Source organism: Hyaena hyaena, unplaced genomic scaffold (assembly GCF_003009895.1).
Source record: "Hyaena hyaena isolate Hyena2069 unplaced genomic scaffold, ASM300989v1 scaffold_137, whole genome shotgun sequence".
NCBI lineage: Eukaryota > Metazoa > Chordata > Mammalia > Carnivora > Hyaenidae > Hyaena > Hyaena hyaena.
Genome location: NW_024080769.1, coordinates 3,082,984 through 3,103,162, shown reverse-complemented (window position 1 = coordinate 3,103,162; position 20,179 = coordinate 3,082,984). Strand labels below are relative to the sequence as shown.

Below are 20,179 nucleotides of genomic sequence, written 5' to 3'. Positions count from 1 at the left end.
AGAGGAGGGTAGTGTATTTGAGTATGTTGGGGAGGGATGTGTAGATTGTGGCTGGGCTCCAGGAGATGACCCATTCGGTCTCTTCCCATAGTCTCTATTTGAGCTGAAGCTTGCCCCACATGATGGTCCCAACATTCCCAGGGCCTTGAAGAAGACAGGGGTGCCTGGGAAGTCCTTCCTGTTGTCTGCCCACCATGGTTCACATCTGGCAGGGCAAATACAGAATGAGGCGCCCCTTTGGAGCCCCAGCCTTCATTTAAAGGCAAGGACATTTGAAGGCTCAGACACGGGCAAGAGAGATGGTGGTAGGGACGGGTGGGACGAAGGAGGACCCTGGGGACACAGGCTTCAAACCCAAACCAATCCTCGGCCTGATTTCCCCAGAGTCATCTCACACATGGCCCTGCATTTGCCCAGAAAATTATGAACCAATCAGCAGGCGGTCCCAAGGGGCAGGAAGTACCGGCTGCTTTAATGAGGGAGCCTCCTCTCCATTCCTGGGCCCTCTGTGGCTGCCTTTGCTAACGAGTCTTTGTGGGGAGGAGGGGAGTCTTTGCTAGCTCCCAAGATTTGCCTCCCATGCCTCATACATGTGTGGGACTCGAGGCCAGGGGTTCAGTGACTGCAGGGCACTTGTCCACTAGGCAACATGGTCGTTGGGCCAGGTTGAGAACTCACAGAGGTGCCCACATACTAGCAGTGAGGGGACAGGGGCAGGCTTCTGTGGTACAAGGTGGGGGTGGGGGAGGACAGAGCCATACCTCAAAGGGGCACCAGTCAGTAGCCTACACACACCCCTGCCCCATCCCCTTTCTGAGCTTCAGTCCCCTAACCTGAGTTGAGGGATGGTGGCTGGACCAGGTGATTTCTAGGACCTGCCTCTCTGACATCTTCAGTTGCTGTGATTTCCCACCAGCTGCCACCAAGCCAAAGCACTGTGGGCAGGGATTTGAGAGCCTGGCACTCCTGACTTCCACCCCACCCCACCCCGGCCCCCGGCTCTGTGACTTACTAGCTGCGTGACCTTTGGCAAGCATCCCAATTTCTCCAATTCCAGATTCCTACCTTTATTGAGCTGTTAGGAGAGATTAAAGGAGTAACCTGGGCACAGCATCCAAGCCCAGGGTGGAAGGAAACTCAGTGGGCTCCTTCCCTTGCAGAACCGCCCCTCCTAGGGTCCATTGCCTCCTGAAACCAGCCTGGCGAGTGCCCTTGTTACAATTGTCTACAAGCAACAGAAACCTCATCGACTTAAGCTCGAAGGGTATTTATTGTTACAATTGGCAAGGGACCCCATGTAGGATGCGGCCAGAATTGGTTGATGCACCATCTTAGCAACATTCTCGGGACTTAGCATCTTTCCACCGCCCCTGAATTGCCATCTTCAGGTTGCTAATGGCTCAGGGAGGCCAAATATTTGGAGTACCCCATGCACGACCAAGACCAGAGAAAGAAGGAGCCTCCTGCCCTCTTTACCTGTGGCTTTTAGGTAGCGCTGGAAACCTCCTACCCGCAGCCCCTCCACAGACCTTTCTCGCCTCATTGGCCAGAATTGGGTCATGTGCAATTCTCTTGACCAATCACTGAGAGGTGTGGCATCATCTTCTTGTGGTAGCTGAAGTGCGCAGGTGTGGTGAAGGGGGGCCACCTGGACCAAAGCCAGGAGGCAGGGAGGGGAATGATTGAGGGGTAGGCGGCTCTTAGAGTCTGCTTCACCCCTCTCGGAGCTTGGTGATGATGGCAGAAGTGATGAGTTATGAGATAGGTGGGTCCGTAGGGCTTGATCTGGCCCTACCGCAGGGACCTGAAATAGGGTGGGACTTAGGAATTATTCCTCCCCGGCACCCTGCACATTGCCCAGTAGGCTGCTCCTGTTGGCCTGATCTCCTTACAGAGCTGAGGCAGAGCCCCTGGCTGATGAAACACAAGCCGTGGGGAAAGAAGTCTGTCCTCACTGTCATCTCCTCCTGTCTCAGCTCCCATGGCCAGTGGGTACCCAAGCTCTCATGGGGCCCCTTTCCATCCCACAGACCTTGCCCTAGTGCTGGCCTCCTCTTCTCTTGGCATGGACCACCGAAGCAGCCTCCACTCGGGCCCCTCCCTTCACCTGTGAGAAGCAGCCAGGGCAATGCCTCCCCCAGATTGAGGCTCTTCCCCTGGATCCCTGATCCCTTCACCGGCAGGACAAAGGCTTCGTTGCCTGCAGCCTCCTGTTTCACTGCTCCAACCCGCATAACTTTCTGTAGCCACTCTGGATGCCCAGCTGTTCTCCACATTTGTGCTGTCTTCTCTGGCCTCTCAGCCTCGGCCTCTGCTGCCCTCCACCTAGAATGGCGCTCCTCCCTCAGATCGTCCTTACCCCATTCAGAAGTCATCGCTTTCTCCTCTGACATTCCAGCTTCCACAACTCACAACTTGCTTAGGCCTCTGCATGGATCATAGGAGTGTGTGTGTGTCTGTGTGTCCTATCACCTAGGAAGACGGTGAGCTCCAGAGGGGACAGGGTCTGACTCTAGCTCTCCCATGTGCCCCGTAGCACCCCTGAGGTGTAGAGCACGGAGGAGCCCCCAGTCAGCATTCGCTGAGTTCAACTGAACTTTCACCTTGACAGCAAAGTATCCATTATCTCCTTCAGCCTTCACAAGAGCCTTCCAAGGCATCGAGCATAAGACATTTCCCAGTGGACAGTGACAACCTAGTTCCAGTGAGGGGAAGGGACTTGCCAGAGGTCATGCAGCAAGGTCGAGGCAGACCTGGGCCCAGAGCTAAGGCGTCCTTGCTCCCTTGAGGCCCCCCAGAATCAGCCACTGTCAGCTACTCTTTCTGGGATGGGCAGAGCAGGCAGTGGCGCATGTGGGTGTGGGTGTGGAGGGCCCAGGGGAAATGGAAGGAGGGCCCATGGGCCCAAGTAATGAAGGCTTTGTCCCTAGGGAAGGCAGGGCTGCCTCAGTGGCCAGGGGTTAATGGCTTTGCTGAAGATCACAGCTGAGGGTTAATCACATCCCTTAATTCCACAGTCTGCCGTGGCCTTTCCCATTAGTATCTGTGGTCAATGGCTTCCCCACCCCGTGCCCTGCCTACTCCATACATGCGTGCGTGCGCACAAACACACACACACACACACACACACACACACACACACACACGCCACCAATACCTTCACTGGGGCCTTGGCATCTGAGGGTGATTTATCCTTGATTCCTTGCCCCTCCCCCTCGCTCTGTACACACACAAGAGAGGCTGGACCCTCTCTCCCCAGTGGTAGGCCTGAAGGGATCTTTCCTGGAGGACTCACCCTGGGAAACCACTCAGGGAAAGAACTGTCCTTACTGAGCAGTCAGACACTATTTCTTGCTTAGTAGGCTCCATTTAGACACATTAGTAGGCCCCAGAGAGGACAGCCAGTATCCATTAAATACCCCTCTTCCCCCTGTGTGGGAGCAAGGGGTGGGGGCAGCAGGAGACTTGGTCACAGGTCCGCCTTGAGTGTCCCAGGTCCTGGCAGATGGTCCAGGCTGTGGGGAAGGCCCCCTGGCACTCAAGAGAGTGGGGCAGCTCTGGGATGGGTATGGTTTGGGGATCAATCCTGAAAGACCACTCCCAAGCTTCACGGAGCCTGAAAGCAGCTTCTCCTGCCTGGCCCCTTGGCCAAGTGGCCATCCCCTAGCTCCCTCCAGAGCCTGTTCTCAGGAACACCTCCCTCCCCCCAGTCACTGTCCCTGTGTTCAGGACCGCTAGCCCCAAAGTGACTGCAGCTCACGTCCCCAGGGACAGGGACCGAAGCAGACACAGCTGAGCCTCAGGCTGGGCCTCAAAGAACCAGAGCAGGCACATTAGTGTGACAGGCGTCAGGCCCCTGCCGCCACGGGGGGAGTGGACCCACACTGATATTTCGAGATCCTGCATCAATAACTCCCGGAGCCAGCGGTGCATTTGTGCTGACCTTTCTGAGCAGTGACTGATTCCCGCAGGGGAGCAGGAGGTGGGAGCGGCTGCCACGGGTGCTGACAGCCCCTGCCTGGGGACAGAGGCAAGGCAGCCCGCCAGGAGTCTGCACCCATGACCCCAGCCCCTCCCTGTGTTGGGATGGTGCAGGACCGCCTGCTGGGGGTTCCAGGCTGATGCCCCAACTCCCTACCTTCCAGCCTTTGCGGATGCCAGGACTCCTCCACCTGGAGCCCCCCCTCCTCATTCCAGTGCCCTCCCGCTTTGCCATGCCTGCCGCCCCCTGCCCCTCTTCTTTGGGCTGTTTTCCCAGCCAGAAGCCCCTCTTCCTTCCCTTCACCCTGCCATATTTTACTTCAGAGCCTTCTTCTGGTCCTTCGTCCTGCAAGACAGCCCTTCTGACCACCCTCAGGAATGTCTCATCTAGCCCCTTATTCAGAAGCCGTAGTCAAGGCTGTGTTCTTTCATTGTTTAAGTAGTACTTGTGTGTGTGCCCCAGCTGCGGACCTAGTATGCTATTAAGTCCCCCAAATGCCCGATGGCCTGCCCTGCAGACACACCAAGGCTCAGACCTACTGTAGCCTCTGAGAAGGTCTGGGGAACCCACGGGAGGCAGGGAGAGGCTGTTGACAAGGGTAGAGGTCGTGTCTAATGTGCCATCTCTGACACCACCAGCCCTGAGCATGGATACTAGTGTGACTCTTTAGGAAAATAGTTTATCGAAGATCAATCAAGTGCCTTAAACGGCACATCCTTTAGCTCAGGGTCTCCATTTTGGGTACTCAGGAAATAATTTGAGATCCAGAGATACACGTCAAAGAATATTCAATAAAGTGATATTCATGGGAAGGGAGAAGCCAGGGTCCTTGGACCTGACAAAATGTCCTACAACTACTAAAATCATGGATAACAGGGTTACCTGTGCCTCTGGGTACATTCAGGTTTTCATGGTGAATGAAAAACGTAAGATGTTAGGATGACAATTATCTACAAAACAGGCTTTGGAAAAAGACTAGAAAGAAATGCACAGTCTTAGGACAGTTGTCTAAAGTGTGTAGGAATTTAGGGTTTTTCTTTTTAACCTTTCTCCTCTTCTGTATTTTCCAAAATTCACTCCTTACACATATGTTGCTTTTATAATTGGGACAAACGTTTGTGACATATATGGACACACATGTATGGATATATCTGGACATCCTTCATTTGGGAGAAGCTGCGGGCCCACCACCCACTCCCACTGCCTCCTTTCAGCTATCCAAGCCTGGGGGACCCCCGGAGCTGCCCTCGTGGAATCAGTCCTTCGTCTTCCAAGGCCGAGATGGAGCCACCAAGTTCTCGGATGACACAGCCCTGGTGCTGGAGTTCTACCCCTCGACTTCCAGTGAGTGCGCGTGGCACCGTGCCAGGGCAGCCACGCATCAGGACATATGAGGAAGGAGTGCTCAGACCTCCTGCCTCCGCCCCCTGCAGGGATAGGTTAAGGGTTAAGGGGACCCAGTTCCCAGGGCATGCCACAGGTGGAGAAGCACGTGGCTGCCTTCCTTGTCCTTGTTCCAGGGTCAGGACACACGGGTCCCTATGCCTGTATTAGCTCCACGCATTTTTATCGCACCACTGGCCCCGCCATGCCCCAGAGCTCACAGAATACAGGGGAAACAATCCAGAGACCAAATGTTCCCAGTCTGAGTTCCACCCTGAGAGAGTAAAGCCCCCAAGGGTGATCCACAGACACACCCCAAAATGCAGAATATGTTTGGGGTTTGGCCAGGGACGCAGGAAGCCCTAAAGAGCAGAGGAGAAGGATACTTGTGCAGGGCAAGGCCAGGAGGCGGGAGGGTGGTGGGCAGTGAGGGGCGGGAGAACTAGATGTTGGCTACCAAGGGTTCGGCCGCCTGGTGGGGACCTCAGACGCTGGGATCCGAGGAGCCTGGGGCGGGAGCTCTGGGGGAGTCCCAGCTGGTCCTCCCTCTACAGTGAAAGGCAGTGAGCCGTGGACCCTCAGCAAGCCCCTGGGCATCTCTGTGTTGCCACTCAAGAACCAGCTGTACCGCAAGATGCTGACAGGGAAAGGTCTGAATGGGCTGCACGTGGAGAGGCTCCCCATCACTGTGAGTCCCCTACCCTGGACGGAGCTCATGACAGGGGGCCTGCTCCCCCCGCCCCCGCTCTGCCTTGCCACACTAGCACAAGTGAATCTGGTTCTCCAGCAGCTTCTGCCAGGGCCCCCACCAGGGCAGCCGGCCACTGTCAAGTGTGAGGAGTTCCCCTGAGCTCCTGCCCCAGTGACACAAGCAGAGGCACAGGGAGCCCCCACGGGGTAGTAGCAAGAGCTCAATCCTTTAACCAGCCAGACCTGGGTTTAAATACTGCCCTAGTTCTCTCTGTGCAACCTGGGGCAAGTTTCTTAGCCTTTCTGAACCTCAGAGTGCCCATCTCTAAAATGGGAACAACATGCCAGATAGGATCTCTCTGTATGAACAAAAGAGCCAAGAGCCCTGGCTCTAGAGCCTGACCATCTGGGTCCAAATTCATGTTCCACCTCTTAATAGACCATGGGGAAATTAAAGTTCCAGTGCCTCAGTTTCCTTATCTGTAAAATGGGTTCCTTGTAATATAATTTTTCTCCTAGGGTTGCTGTGGGACTTTTTGAGGAAATACTGGAAAGTATTTAGAACAGAATAAATTCTCATGAAGAATTAACACATGATTACATCATTTTTTATTTCTACGCCACCTTTTCCCCTACAATACTTCTGGCCACTCTGACATAATAATCCTCAATAAATGGGGTTTCCCTACTCTGCCAGGAAACAGGTCTGGAAGTGTCAGTCAGGTCTTCAGTGAAGTTGGGAAGGTAGGTTTGAGGTGGTGAGGGTGAGCAGAGGCAGGGGACCAGCTCCCACCACCCTCTCAGTCCCCAGGCAGAGCCCCTAGCAGGCGCCTTCTCGGCCAGTCTGGGGCACTGGGCAGAGCAGAGGCAGAAGCTGTCTTGGCCAGCATGGGCTAACTGCTCCCCTCTCCTCCCTAGGACACCAAGCTGAAAACCATAAATGGTGAAGCCCCTACAGTGGATATCTCCTTCCAGCTGCTTTCCTCCGAGGTAAGGCTGCGGGGCGTGGGAAGGTCAGGGGCTGGCACATGGCTGGAACCCATGGTGGGTTCCGACCTCCTTCACAACTGCTGGCCTTGTTCAGGGGCTAGGGCCAGGGGCTTCTTCGAGGAGGAGACAGCTGCTTTGAATAGAAATATCTGAGGGGGATTTGAGGCTCTAGAAAACAAGATTGAAAGCTGAGATTAGGAAGAAGAGCATTGAGAGCAGAGGGCCACCCAGACCTGGGAGTCAGCCTCTAACCCAGCCCAAGCCAAGCCGCGCTCATTGGGATCAAGTTTCTACCAGGGTGAACTATTTCAGCTTCTGTTGCTGCGGAACAAACTGCCACCTTAAGAAAGCACCCATTTATGAGCTCAGGTTTCTATGGGTAGGCAGTCTGACACAGCATAGGTGAAATCAAGATGTTGGCAAGGTCCCATAATGTTCTGGAAGCTCTGGGGAAGAATGTGCTCCCCAGCTCATCTAGGTGGTCTGCAGAATCCAGTTTGCTGCAGTGGTAGGACCAAAGTCCCTGTTTCTTGGCTGGCTACATCCCAAGGGGCCTCTCAGCTGCTGAAGGCCATCTGCATTTCTTCTCACAATGGCCGCCGCCATCTTTAAGCCAGCAGGCATGTCAAAACCCCCTTTCACTTCTAAACTCCCTGGCTTTCTCCTTTGTCAGCAGCAAGAGAAAACCCTCTGCTTTTAAAGGGGCTCGTGTGATTAGGACAGGCCCACTCTGATAATGTCCCCATCTTAAGGTCAACTGTGCCATGTAACATAATCACAGGGGTCATAGCTCATCATAGGCATGGGTCCCGGTGATTCGGTGTGGAATCTCGAGGGCCCATTTTTGGAATCCTGCCTGCCTGGTTGATCCAAGTGGAAAGATACCGTCGGCTGAGCCCTGCCTAAAGGATGGGATCTCGTCCTCCAGCCAGCTCTCCCTGGACTCCAAGTCCAGGCTGGACCCTGGTCATTTGGCGCCCATGCACCTGGCAGGCACCTACCTGCTAGAATTCTTCCACTTTTTGGTCTGTGGTGCTGGGACAGGCACGAAGCCAGGATACGGGCAGCTCAGGACCTCGAACCCAGGAAATGCTGGCAGGGGCTGATGTCTGGGACAGCCCACTCCTGCTAGCTTCCCATACCAGGAAAAATAGCCAGCAGCCCTGGGGTAATACTTGGCCCTGTGACCTTGCCCATGGAGAACACAGGAAATCTGTGGAGAGGGGTAAGATGTATAATCTGGGAATGCAGCCACCTGCAATTGTGTCCCTATAAGGCCTCTGGTGAGTACCTGGGACTGCCCATTAGCACTTCCCCTTCTGGGATGTTCTGCATTGTCTTCTAATTCCACTAATTCCTGGTGAAAGAGAGTTTGTTAGATACAGCCTGATATCTCCCACCAACACCGCCACCAAACCATGTGCAGGACCAGGAAGCTACTGAGAGGGGAAGACACAGAAGCAGTGAAAGACCCCAGAAAAGAAGAACGGTCCTTGAAGAAAATGTCACAGATTTCCCAGATTGGAGCTCAGGCACTCCACAGCCTCTTCTGGGGGTCTAGAGTCTGTCATTGGCCACTGCCTGTCCCTTCCTCACCTCGCCCTGCCTCCTGTCCCTTCACTGGGCGCATGTGTCCTGAGGACCGAAAGGAGCATCAAGTGCCCCTGGTCAGGCCACTGGGGGACCCAGGCAGGCAACAGGCAGGTGGACGGGACACTTCCCCAGTTGCCCAGGGGCTAGGCACAAAGGTCTTCATGATGAATTATTCACCGGAGCTGTGCTAAGTGCAGAATTAATCCCTTTCCTTCCAGCTGGCGGCCTCACTAAATTATCCCTCCAAGTCATGCGGGAAAACGCTGCCGAATTCATTTAGCTGCTGAGTGTTTTGATCTGGGCCTTGTGATTTTAGCTTCCCCTTCCCCCAGCCCCCCTCCCCCTGGAGGCGGGTAGAAAAAACCTTTCAGTAATGGATTTCCGAGAAGAAAGGAAAAGAAAGGGATAGAGATTGGGTGTGTACCAGGAAAATAGTACAGAGGAAATTCACATTCTGCAGCCAAGCACTCACACACACAGTTGCACACGTGCACACTCTGTCACACCATCACATTCAAATACCCACACGCAATCTCATATGCACAAACACGCACACACACTCCTTTGCAAGGGTGCACACACTTAATGGATATATACATGCTCACACACACATGCAAACTGACACACAGACATTTTTCACACCCGCATTGGCTTACAAAGAAGCTAAATCCCTTTGTGGCTAAACTGTTTCTTGGTGAAACTCTGTGAGTTGGCCCATAACTGACTCACTTTGATTCTAGAATCTTGAACTCCAGTTCTGGGGCCTGAGTGCTAATATGGCAGCCTCAGCATAAGGTTCCTATAGCCATGCACCCATCCATTCATACTTTTATATTACATATATTTGATGAAGACTAGAATTTTGGCTGCCCTTGCGGATTGCAATGCGGAGAGGGAGGGGCCGGCAGCCATGGAGCCCATCTGCCTTGAATTCACCCTCATCAGTCTTGGACATGGCTCTCTGCTAGTGCCTGAGCCTTTTTGGGCATCCTTCTCCCTAAGGGTTAGTGGGAAGATATTGAGAATTGATGAACAGGTGGATGGCATCACAGCTGAGTCCAAAGGGCCCATCCCCAGCTCCATCACTCACCATCACCTTCACTTTTCATGCCCCCATTGTCCTCCGAGCAACTGCAAACATGTATTGGGCACCTGCTATATAGCAGATGCTGTCTTGATTTTAGCGATCTTACACAGGGGACAAGGAAAGAAAAGCCCTGTCTTCCTAAAGCTTGCATTCTTAGAGGACAGGGGGTGTAGACCAGACGATGAGCAAGTCAAATCATGAGCAGAGATCACCTCTTTCTTCATAAGGGGCCTGATACAACCCAATGAGGTGATGTGATTTCAAACACTTGACAGGCTCTGAATTCCTTCCATCTTAGTGGTCCACCTAAGATGTTGTCTGCAAATCCATGGTGGAAGGTACCTGGCCTTCACGTTTGCATTCCAGCCTGTGGCACCAGAAGCGTTGCTTCTTCCACCATTGAAATCAAACACTGCTCAAAGCTCCACAAGCCACTGCCCAAAGCCTGGGATCTTAGAGTCCCGCAGACACTCAGGTTGCAGGGGGGCTTGGGATACTGGGCCTCTTGGGGGCCCCCTGTCCATGTGGCTAGCAATTCCATCCAAGAGGCATGTGATCCGATATGCTAACTGAAAAGAGATGCTTCAGGAAGTGAATATGCATGCCCTACTTGGGTACCTCCTTGCTGAGGATACATCCTCTTTTTCATGAGCACACCTCCCACCACCACTGAGACAGACAGGAAGCTCACTACCACCAGAAGTACGCTGTCCCATGGTTCAGTGGCCACAACAGATAGAATTGAACACCCCACACTGAGCCTACCGTCTCTCTTTGCCCAGGCTCCTGGCTCTGCCATTTGGGGCTGCAGTGAAGCCCTGACCAGCCTCCTGTGCTGGTTCTGGGGACCCTGTCATGTGGTCAGCCACTCAGTGTGCTGGCTGGCAGACCGGCCAACAAAAACCCTGCAGTTTCTGTGAATGGCAAGATGGAGTGGTGTCCTGGTTTGGGATATGGTGTTTGAAGTGGTTCTGTTGGTGATGGGTTAAGCTTTTCCCCTCTGATGGGACTTCTCTACAGACACTTGCTGCTAAGAGTGATCTACTTTAAAGCTAGATCACTTTAAGCTAGTGTGTATAGTATGTGAATAACTACATATAGATTCAGAAAAGCTGAAAAAACGTAAACATCTGAATATATGCAGCAAACTTCCCTTTATTGAACATTCAGTGGGGGCTGGCCTTGGAGGTCCATTCAGCTCTGAGAATCCAGAAGCCTATGGCTACTCCACATACATATATGTGAATAACCCTTTGCTCTCCTCCATTCCCTCTCTGATTTTGGCCTCGCCCCTTTGAAGAGTGTGATCTGGTCCCCCAGGAGTCTGTGCTTCTCCAGGCTAAACAGTGTGCTTCTTTTAATGAACTGGTTTCAAGATCCCACAGCAGTTTTAGTGCCCTCCAGCTGGCAGACAGCCTCTTTGAAGTGAGGCCCACCACTGACCAGGTCTCCTAGGCTGACCCATGTGGATTGGAGCCCAGCATGCACATGATAGTTGCTCATTGGGTCAATCCCTGCCTCCTTACATGGAAACGTGCCTCCTGCAAGATCAGACAAGGCTACGCAGTCCTCTGAGTGGTTGGCAGCCATGTGCACTCTTGAGCTGGAATATGGAATCCAGAGTCTTACCCAGGCTGAGCACCAGTCCCCCAGGCAGAAATGGGGCCCCTCACATGGGTGGCTGCCTCCTTCTCCTTCTTAGCCCATGGCCCTGAGAGATGCTGGGAGGACTTGAACCCCACAGGTTTCCTTGGACATTAGCACAGGGTGAGTGACTTTGTGGAGAGAAGGAGGTGGCACCTGCTGGCAACCACTGAGGGAAAAGGAGGCTCCCACAGTCCTGTCTGCCCCTCCCCCTTCCCTGTTCTCACAGGGAGAGGCAAGCAAGTCTTCAATGCCATGCGTAGGACTGCCCTGGTGTTTTTATTCAAATCAGTCACAAAGCTCTCTGGAGGCCAGACAAAAGTGGGGACAAATGGCTGTTTGACAAATGTGGAGGGGAGCCCAGGGGACAGGCAAAATCACACTGGGTTTGATGAATAAATTTCTTTGAAAGCCACATATGAAAGCCCTGGTCTGGTCCTCCGAGAAGCCCCAATACAAACCTGCCTCTATTTCCTCACCAAACATAGCTGCCTGGAAGGCCCGGTGTTTAGGATAACACAGGTGCCTCCTTGGCTGGTTCTGTCCTCTGAAGGGTTCTGTCCCCATCCCTAAGTCTCCAGCTCTGAAAATACTACCACATGGATGATGATGGACCCAGAGAAGAAGACCCTTTCCCCTCCTGCAACCTCACAACACCCCTGCCTGTCTTCCCTTCTACCCCAATTTCCCTACACAAAGAGTGGGCATCCTTAGACCTGGGTTTGAATCCTGAATCTTTCACTTGACTGTTCACCCTGAGTTCCACCTTCCTCATCCACATAAGGGGGTCATGATCCCAACCAGCCAGGAATGTGTTGGAAATTGAATGAAGGAGCATGTGTAAGTGCCCAGCCCAGTGTAGTTGCTGACAAACATGCTGAACTCATCAGAGATGAGGACAGAGCTTTTGGGGGAGGGGAACAATGGAGCCTCACTAATTCATCACTCAGCGCCCGCCCTTCATGACAGCTGCTCCACCAGATTCACATCCATAAGGACATCAGGAGGCCTTGTCAAGTGCTGAAGATAAACATCACCAGCCCCACATTTGGTTTCACAGCAATTTTTCAGGGAATGAAGAAATGGAGAAGAGACAGACAATCATCTCTCTAGAGGCCAGATTTGCTGAAGTCCCCACTATACCCTGCCTTGAGCTGGGGCTGTGGAGGAGATGGAGAAAGTAAAGACATGCTTTCTGGCCTATGAGTGGGCAGGGCTGGACCAAGAGCCACACTGAAGGCTCATACCAAAAGCCTCACCAACCACAGGACTCTGTGGCCTTGAGAATGTGAGCCTGTAACTCTCAGCCAGAGATAGAATGTATTGTTTGGCTACAGGGATAGATAAGGAAGCTGAAATGTTTGGGCCTTCCCCTGGTCTGCTTTGCTTTCCCATGAGCCCAGTGCACAATTGGTGTATTGAAAAAGGTGGAGGAGAGGAGAGGAGAGAGAGAGAGCAAACCTTCTAGACCAAACCACTCAGAGAGTGGGGGCTGCTCCCTCCAAGGCCATTCAGGCATTGAATCCATTAATCATTTTTTAATTTTAATTTTTTCCTCTTCATGTTTATTTTTGAGAGAGGGGGCAGTGGCAGAGAGAGAGGGAGACAGAGGACCCAAAGCAGGCTCCACACTAACTTCAGAGAGTCTGACACAGGGCTTGATCTCATGAACCGTGAGATCATGACCTGAGCCAAAGTTGGATGCTTAACTGACTGAGCCACCAAAGTGCCCCCATTAGCCACTCTTTAGATTCCTAACCTGTGCCAAGCAGTAAAGGACTGTGGCAAATCATTATCACTAAGGGTTCTGGTTGAGGTGCATTGCATACAAAGGTCAGAAGAAGAGTCACAGAGAAGAATGGCTTGAACTCTGCTCAAAGAGTGGCTTGGAAATTGGCAAAGCAAGGGTTGCCTCAGGCAAGGGAATCACAAGTGCAAAGCCATGGAGGCTTGACAGTATCTGAAACACATGGGACATATGGAGGCTGTTGCTGGAAGTGAGACTGGAGAGTTAGATGGGGCCTATATTGTGGAGGGCCTAGATACCAGAGTATAGGGTTCAGACTTGTCATAAAGTGACCACCATACAGTGACCACCATATAGTGGTTCAAAGCTAAGGAAGGTCTTTGGGCAGCAGTAGGATGTGATCTGACCTATGTGTTGCAAAGTCTATCTAGATGTAAATGAGAGATCCAAGGGAAAAGATTAAATGCAGAAAGACCAGGTTTCAAACTAACAAGAATGAGTCCACAGACTCTCCAGTGAACTATAGCCAGGGCTCTGTTTAATACCAAAATCCTTGCCAGAATTTTAAAATATCCTTATCATTGGCTCCCCTCCTCTGACCCCCAACTTGCTTTTAGATTAACCCTCTGATACCATTTTCTGGAGAATAAATTATGGCCCCAATGAGGATTAACACTCGGGCCCTTCTTTGCTGGCAGACGCCAAGCTTCAAACCCCACTACAGCTGCAAGACCATGCGGGATGCCATAATGAGGCTTGTGATATGCATGGGAGGCAGCAAGCCCTCTTGGAGGGGCCCGTTTTCTGAGCCTCGCCTTCAGCTGAAGAGATAAGAACCTACAACTGGGGCCACAGGAAATGACAAAGCAGTGACTGATCGGGGAGCTGCTGCACCGGGCTCATTATGGTGCTCGCCAGCGGGCTAGACACCCTTATCAGGGAGAAAATTGCATCAGGCCTCCTGAATTACTAGCGATTGGAAGCAGATTTCTTGGGACGCACTTTGTTAGATACCTAATGAGCGGGATACAGGCGGGCAGAGCCCAAGGCCGGCGGGGCGGGGGACAAATGTCTTTGTTAAACAGAATTTGTCAGTTTCCGCTCCAGGCTCCCTGGGGAGGGTTCAGGGCCAGCTAATTGAATTAAGAGCAAGTGCGCTCCAGCGAGAAGGCTCGGGGCGGGGCAAGAGGCGCGCAGGCCGGAAGTCGGGCGCTTTCAGCACCAAGGACAGCAGCTGCATCCTGGCTAGTTGTAATTGCCAGGGCTGGCTGGAACTGTTGCATTTTGCATGATTGGGGATCCAGGGGATGGAGTGGGTAGGAGGGAGGCAGAAGATGTTAGGGGAGGAGGACGAAACAGGTGACCCAAGAAGCCTCGAGCCTGTGATGCTATTGACCTGGTCTGTCTCCCAAGACCCTCCTCTGCAGGCAGGCAACGGTGAGGGCAGAGAGGCATGAGGAAGGGGTGTCTTCTCTCCACCATGACACTCACGTGGTGTGGGGCAGCTGCAGCACACAAGGAGTGGTGGGATGCGCAGCGAGTCTGAGCCAGTGCATGGCTGTGCATTGCTTTGAGCTTTCAAAGTAGGTCTCCAATTACAGCTCTAATGAAGCAGGACATGCTGCAGCCACGGAACCACAGAGTGAGGGGCCACTTGTCAGCCCCACGCTGCCAAATAGAAAACCAAACAAGCAGGCTTATGGGGTGGGCTAGCAGACCCCACCTGGAATAAAGGAGGAGAGCTAGGAAAGGCTGGGCTTACTTACATAGGGAGGATTTAGTCCCCAAGGCTCTGCCCTCTCCTCATCCCCATTTTAGCATTATCCCTCTCCCCCATCCCCCACCCTGACCTCCCATCATTTCCAGCAGCATGGCCCCTTCCTATAGCCCAAGACAAGCTCCCTTCCCATGAGAAGCAAGGAAGGGAGCTCAAAATCACCTCTTCTAAACGTGGGCAGATTGAGGCTGAGGAGTGTAAATAGGCAATGTTGGGGAAAGGAATGGTTAGGGAGAATTTAGGCACTGTGTGGGGCATGGTGGTCCTCCTCGTGCCCCTTATATGACAAGACTACCTCCATTTGGGGCTTGTACTTTATGGAAGTCTAAAGATTTTTCTATAAAAGTCACCCACTCACTTGCCCCGAAGCCATAGTGGATCCTGGCAACGTTGATTAGAGCAGGGGACTAGAATTGTGGGCAGGAGTCCTGCAAGGCTGGGTATGGGAGGTGGGGGGGGGGGTTCTGGCATGGAGCAGCTGTGTGAACAGATATAGTCAGGGCCAGCCATGGAGAGGGCAGAGCAGAGCAGAACCACTGAGTCTGGCAGGGGCTCCAGAAAGAGCACCTGGGGGTCAGAAGGGACAGAAGAGTTGATGTCCATAAATACTCTGCCTTTCCTTCCCTCTTTCTCAGAATATCCTCCCCACCAACCTGCCCACCAGAGACTGACAGGCATTGGGGTGGCCTGAGGGGTCAGTGTCATTTTTTAATTTTATTTTTAAGTAAAATGAAATGAATTATACATAATAAATTTCAGAATCCACATAAAATTACCTGGTGAGTGGAAATGAGGGAGATCTGCCTGTAACATCTTTCACCCCATTACTCACCAGGGTTGATTCGGCTGATCTGGCTGTCTAGACCGGTGACCCCTTCCTCCCTCACCACTACACATACATCTCTCCAGAAGGTGACTGAGCTTGGTGGATAGAAGACGACTCTTCTTGGTCAAGGGCATATAAGCATATGAGTAGCTGAGCTCCCCTGCTAGAGCCTCCAAACAAGTTCTTAAAGTAGGAGAATGTAGAGTAGTCAAGCTTCCAAGACTCCAAATATATCTAAATGGGGCACTGCAGGGGCACCTGGGTGGCTCAGTCAGTTGGGCAGCTGACTTCGGCTCAGGTCATGATCTCATGGTTAGTGGGTTTGAGCCCCATGTTGGGTTCTGTGCTGACAGCTAGCTCAGAGCCTGGAGCCTGTTTCAGATTCTGTGTCTCCCTCTCTCTCTGACTCTCCCCTTCTCTCTCTCTCTCAGAAATAAATTTTTTAAATTAAAAAAAAAAAACATTAAATTGGGCACTGCAAGTGGCCATCTGCCTTTCTTTTGAAAAAAAATTTTAAGTACCTACTAAGTGCCCAGCACTGATCAGGGGCCCAGTAAATGTCAGCTCTGGGCCACTGAGTTTACCTAACTGGTGCTGAACCCACACAGAGTGGATGTCAGGGAGACAGGCTCTGGGGGCGGGGACACCCTCTGCAATGTGTCCCTGCTTTAGAATTGACGGGGCACCTCTGGAGACCTCTCCCTTGATTTCATTACTTCCACTTCCTCCCCTAACTGGATTAGATGGCAGTCTATGAAATCCAGGGCATTGAGATTGGCTTTCTGCCTGGAAATGAGGAGAAATGTCATTATAGGTCCTGACTCAGCATCTCGCCCCAGTCCCAGCGGCCACCTGGTCAATGTGGAGTTAGTCTTTGCCTTGGCCAGTTGTCCTTTCCTTCATTCTCTCCTGTGTCTATCTACCTGTGCATCCATCTGGTGTGCATTCTGTAGTTCTCCTACTACAGCCAATTTGGTCCTTAGCTATTCACAACAGGAGACACATGTGATGCCTTTTCCTATCTAAAACACAGAGATGAGGCAACCCCAAATCACCTGACTCAGATGCTACACAGAGGCACTGGGTGTGTTCAGTGGAGAGCCTCTAAAGGAATCTTGCCCTCCCTAAATGATAGCTACTGGGAGGGGCAGATAGAGGTGAAAGAGATAGAAGGCCTAAAGCTCAGAGACAAAACAGGCTCAGAAGTTTGGGTTATGAAGCACAATAGGTGCCAAAATCAACCTCAAGGTCGCCCAGTGCCTCACCCTTCTCATTCCAAGGGTCCTCATATAGCTGCTTTCTCTTTAGAGTTATCTGTCCTTGTACCCATATGACAAGGGGTGGGAGATGAGGCCCATACTTGCCTGGATACCTCTGTCCTTGTACCACTATCCATCCCTTAACTCTACTGACATAAGCCTGAAAAGACTTCATTTCATGTTAATGAATTCCTGCATACCAAATTTTACTTCTTTTAAGTTTATTTATTTTTAGAGGTGGATTAGGGGAAGAGAGAGAAGAAGAGAAAAAATCCCAAGCAGGCTCCACACTCAGCACAGAGACCGACTCGGGGCTCAATCCCACAACCCTGGGATCATGACCTGAGCCAAAATTAAGAGTTGGATACCCAACTGAGCCACCCAGGTGCCACCCCAAGTTTTATTTTAAAAGAGAATAAAGGAATCATTATTTAAAGGATCTGAGTGATAAAGTTAAGCATCCTTGTCCTGATTCATCTGTCTCATATGTGTGGGTTTTCATATAGAGTTTCCACTTAAAGAGAGGCCCGCCTGTACTCATACTCTCTGTTCAGGGTCAGACATTCAGGAACCTCTAACCCTGAGAACTGTCCTGGTTGGCACTGTGTCTATTGGTCTCTTTGCTTCTTGGCACATTTATCTGCTATGTGTCCAAGACATAATTCCAACAATTGATATAGGAAGGACCTTTGAGGTCCTTTGAACAATGGGCATGTGTTAGAGCTAACCACGGATTTCCAAGAGAGCTTTAAAGTAACCTCTCCCCAAAGGAAACATAACACATGTCCCTACGCCCAGGGATCTTGAAATTTGAACAGAAAAACAAAAAAGGCAAATCAAACTGGAATTTGAGAATGGTCTAAGAGCAGAGAGAGCCAGGTGCTGGGCTGGAGATCCCAGGAAAGCTTTGCACAAGTCTTGGTGGGTGGAGGCCATCAAGATTTTGTGGAGAGGCTGGTATCTGAGTGGGGCTGAGTTGTAGAAAAGCAGAGATGAGAGCAATAGTCATGCCACGGGAAGAAGAGAAGAGGAAAAAGAACATGGAAGGCCAAAGAGGAGGCCCAACAGAGTAGAGAGAGAGCAGACTATTTAGTGGGTGGGAAGATGGGAATATAACCAGCAGAAATGGAATGGAAAAGAAATCTACTCTGCAAAAGGTGTCAAACGAGCATGGAGGTTTTAGAGGCTAATGTCACTTCACCAAGTATGAGAGTCCTAGATGGCATGGCTTATTTATTCTTGTGACAAATATTTATTGAGCACTTACAATGAGGCAGACACTGGGGATAAACAAGGTCTCTGCTTACATGTCACTTATATTCCTCGTGTGGGTATTAGAGGAGGGAGACAGGCAGGTTTTTGAAAGTTAATGTTCTGGTAGAGTTAAGTACTCAAAACAGTAAAATGGGACTATGTGAATAGAGAGTATATTGGAGCAGGGGTGACTTTAGAGAGGATATGCTCTATGTCAAAGGCCAGGGCCTCTCTAGGAAGATCACATCTGGGCTGAAGCCTGAATGGTGAGAAGGGGACAGCCATGTAAAGATCCATGAGACATCTGGGCAAAGAGAAGAACGGATGGAAAGGCCCTGAGGCAGGAAAGAGCTTGGCGTGTTGGAGGAATGCCAAGCACAGTGTGGTAAGGCCCCACAGAGAAAGGGGGCCGGTGGTAAGAGGTAGGCAGGGGCCAAGCATGCAGGGTGTCCTGAGCCAGGAGGAGAGGCTTGGGGGTCTAGAAAGTACACTTGTGGTAGAAAGACACATCCTTTGCACCTTCTCTTCCCAGAAGCCAGAAAACTTCTTGACACCAAACAACAGCAAAGATCTGCCCATCCTAGACCCCAAGATCTTAGATGAGAAGCTGAGTACCATCCGTGAGTCCCAGTCCAACACCATGGTGAGCTCTACAACGGACTACAGCACATCCACCTCTCAGGAAGCAGAGGAAGACCCTCTGGTACCCAAGATGTCCCGTGAAACGGTGAGTGTCTCCACCTAGCATTAGGAAGGCCAGAGCGGTGATGGGGGCCACAGAGAAGAGGTTTGACTGCCACCTGATTCACTCCACAGGTGGCAAGGTAAGACTTCCCTTCAGACACACTCTGTAAGTGACTTACCCCAAGGCTAAACTGGTGGAAAGTATGGATTCTTCACCTTACAGTTTCTTCACTTTGTGAATGGAACTCTCACACAATTTCCTTCAAAGCACACCCTTGCAACACTTACAAGGCAGGGATCCATTGGCTCAAGTAGTGATCAACCCAGAACTTTCTCAGGAGCATGTCTGCTGGGTAATGGGAAGCTCCTCTGAGTCATTAGCTTTTTTTTTTTTTTTAAGTTTATTTATTTTGAGAAACAGAGAGAGAGATAGAGAATGAGCAGGGGAAGGGCAGAGAGGGAGAGAGGGAGAGGGAGAGAATCCCAAGCAGGCTCTGTGTTGTTACTGCAGAGCCCAACATAGGGCTTAAACCCATGAACTGCAAGATCATCACCTGAGCCAAAATCAAGAGTCAGATGGATGTTAAACTGACTGAGCCACCCAGGTACTCTGTTAATTTTAATTTCTAAAAGAAGAAATTTGGGCTCAAAGAAAAGAGGACACCATCTTTGATTACGGAGTCTCTGTCCTTGGTCATGGGAGCTGCTGTGGCTGCTATTGCCAATTGACCAGATGCTGGGAAAGGGTTGGTGAAGATGGTCAAGGTGATGTCTTAATTTGGTGAGGGGTCGGTGCTGAATTCTGGCCACTTGAGGCAGAGAGCTAAAGAATGGGCAAACAAAAGACAGTCCAGTCAAAGTTCCACCCCAGTGACAGGGATGAATTCATGGGTGGCTTCCTCCCTTCTTCCACTGTGGATCCCATGGGGAGTGCTGCTCAGAAAGATCCGGAGAGAAGCCCCAGCCAAGACCACTGGTCCATAGGGAAGCCCTCAGACTCCTCTTCTCAGGACCTGCCCCTCTCCACTGACAGCCTCCACATCCTCCCCTGGCACTTTTGCACCCTTCTAGCATATGTCCCATAAGATGAATAGGGAGGGTTGCTGTCTGCTGGGTGTGCCCAGGATGCTCCCACATGGAGTGTCCCTGCCCACCCCAGAAGAGGCCTCCACTGGAAGGTGCCAGAACACTCATGGGCGACCTTCTATACCCCTTTCTCTACCCCTTGGGAAAGCAGCTCTCAGGCCTGACCTGCCAGCTCAG

General features: G+C 51.6%; 1 protein-coding gene across 1 annotated transcript in view; it reads left to right on the top strand.

The window, feature by feature from the left end:
• LOC120235735 (coiled-coil domain-containing protein 33-like) overlaps positions 1 to 19,060 on the top strand; it is a 66,905-nt gene extending 47,845 nt beyond the window's left edge. Inside the window, 5 exon segments of the mRNA XM_039238171.1 lie at positions 5,197 to 5,326; positions 5,920 to 6,053; positions 6,974 to 7,045; positions 18,765 to 18,959; positions 19,049 to 19,060. Of these exon segments, the coding sequence (XP_039094102.1) occupies positions 5,197 to 5,326; positions 5,920 to 6,053; positions 6,974 to 7,045; positions 18,765 to 18,959; positions 19,049 to 19,060 (543 nt within the window).
• Positions 19,061 to 20,179: the final 1,119 nt, after the last annotated feature.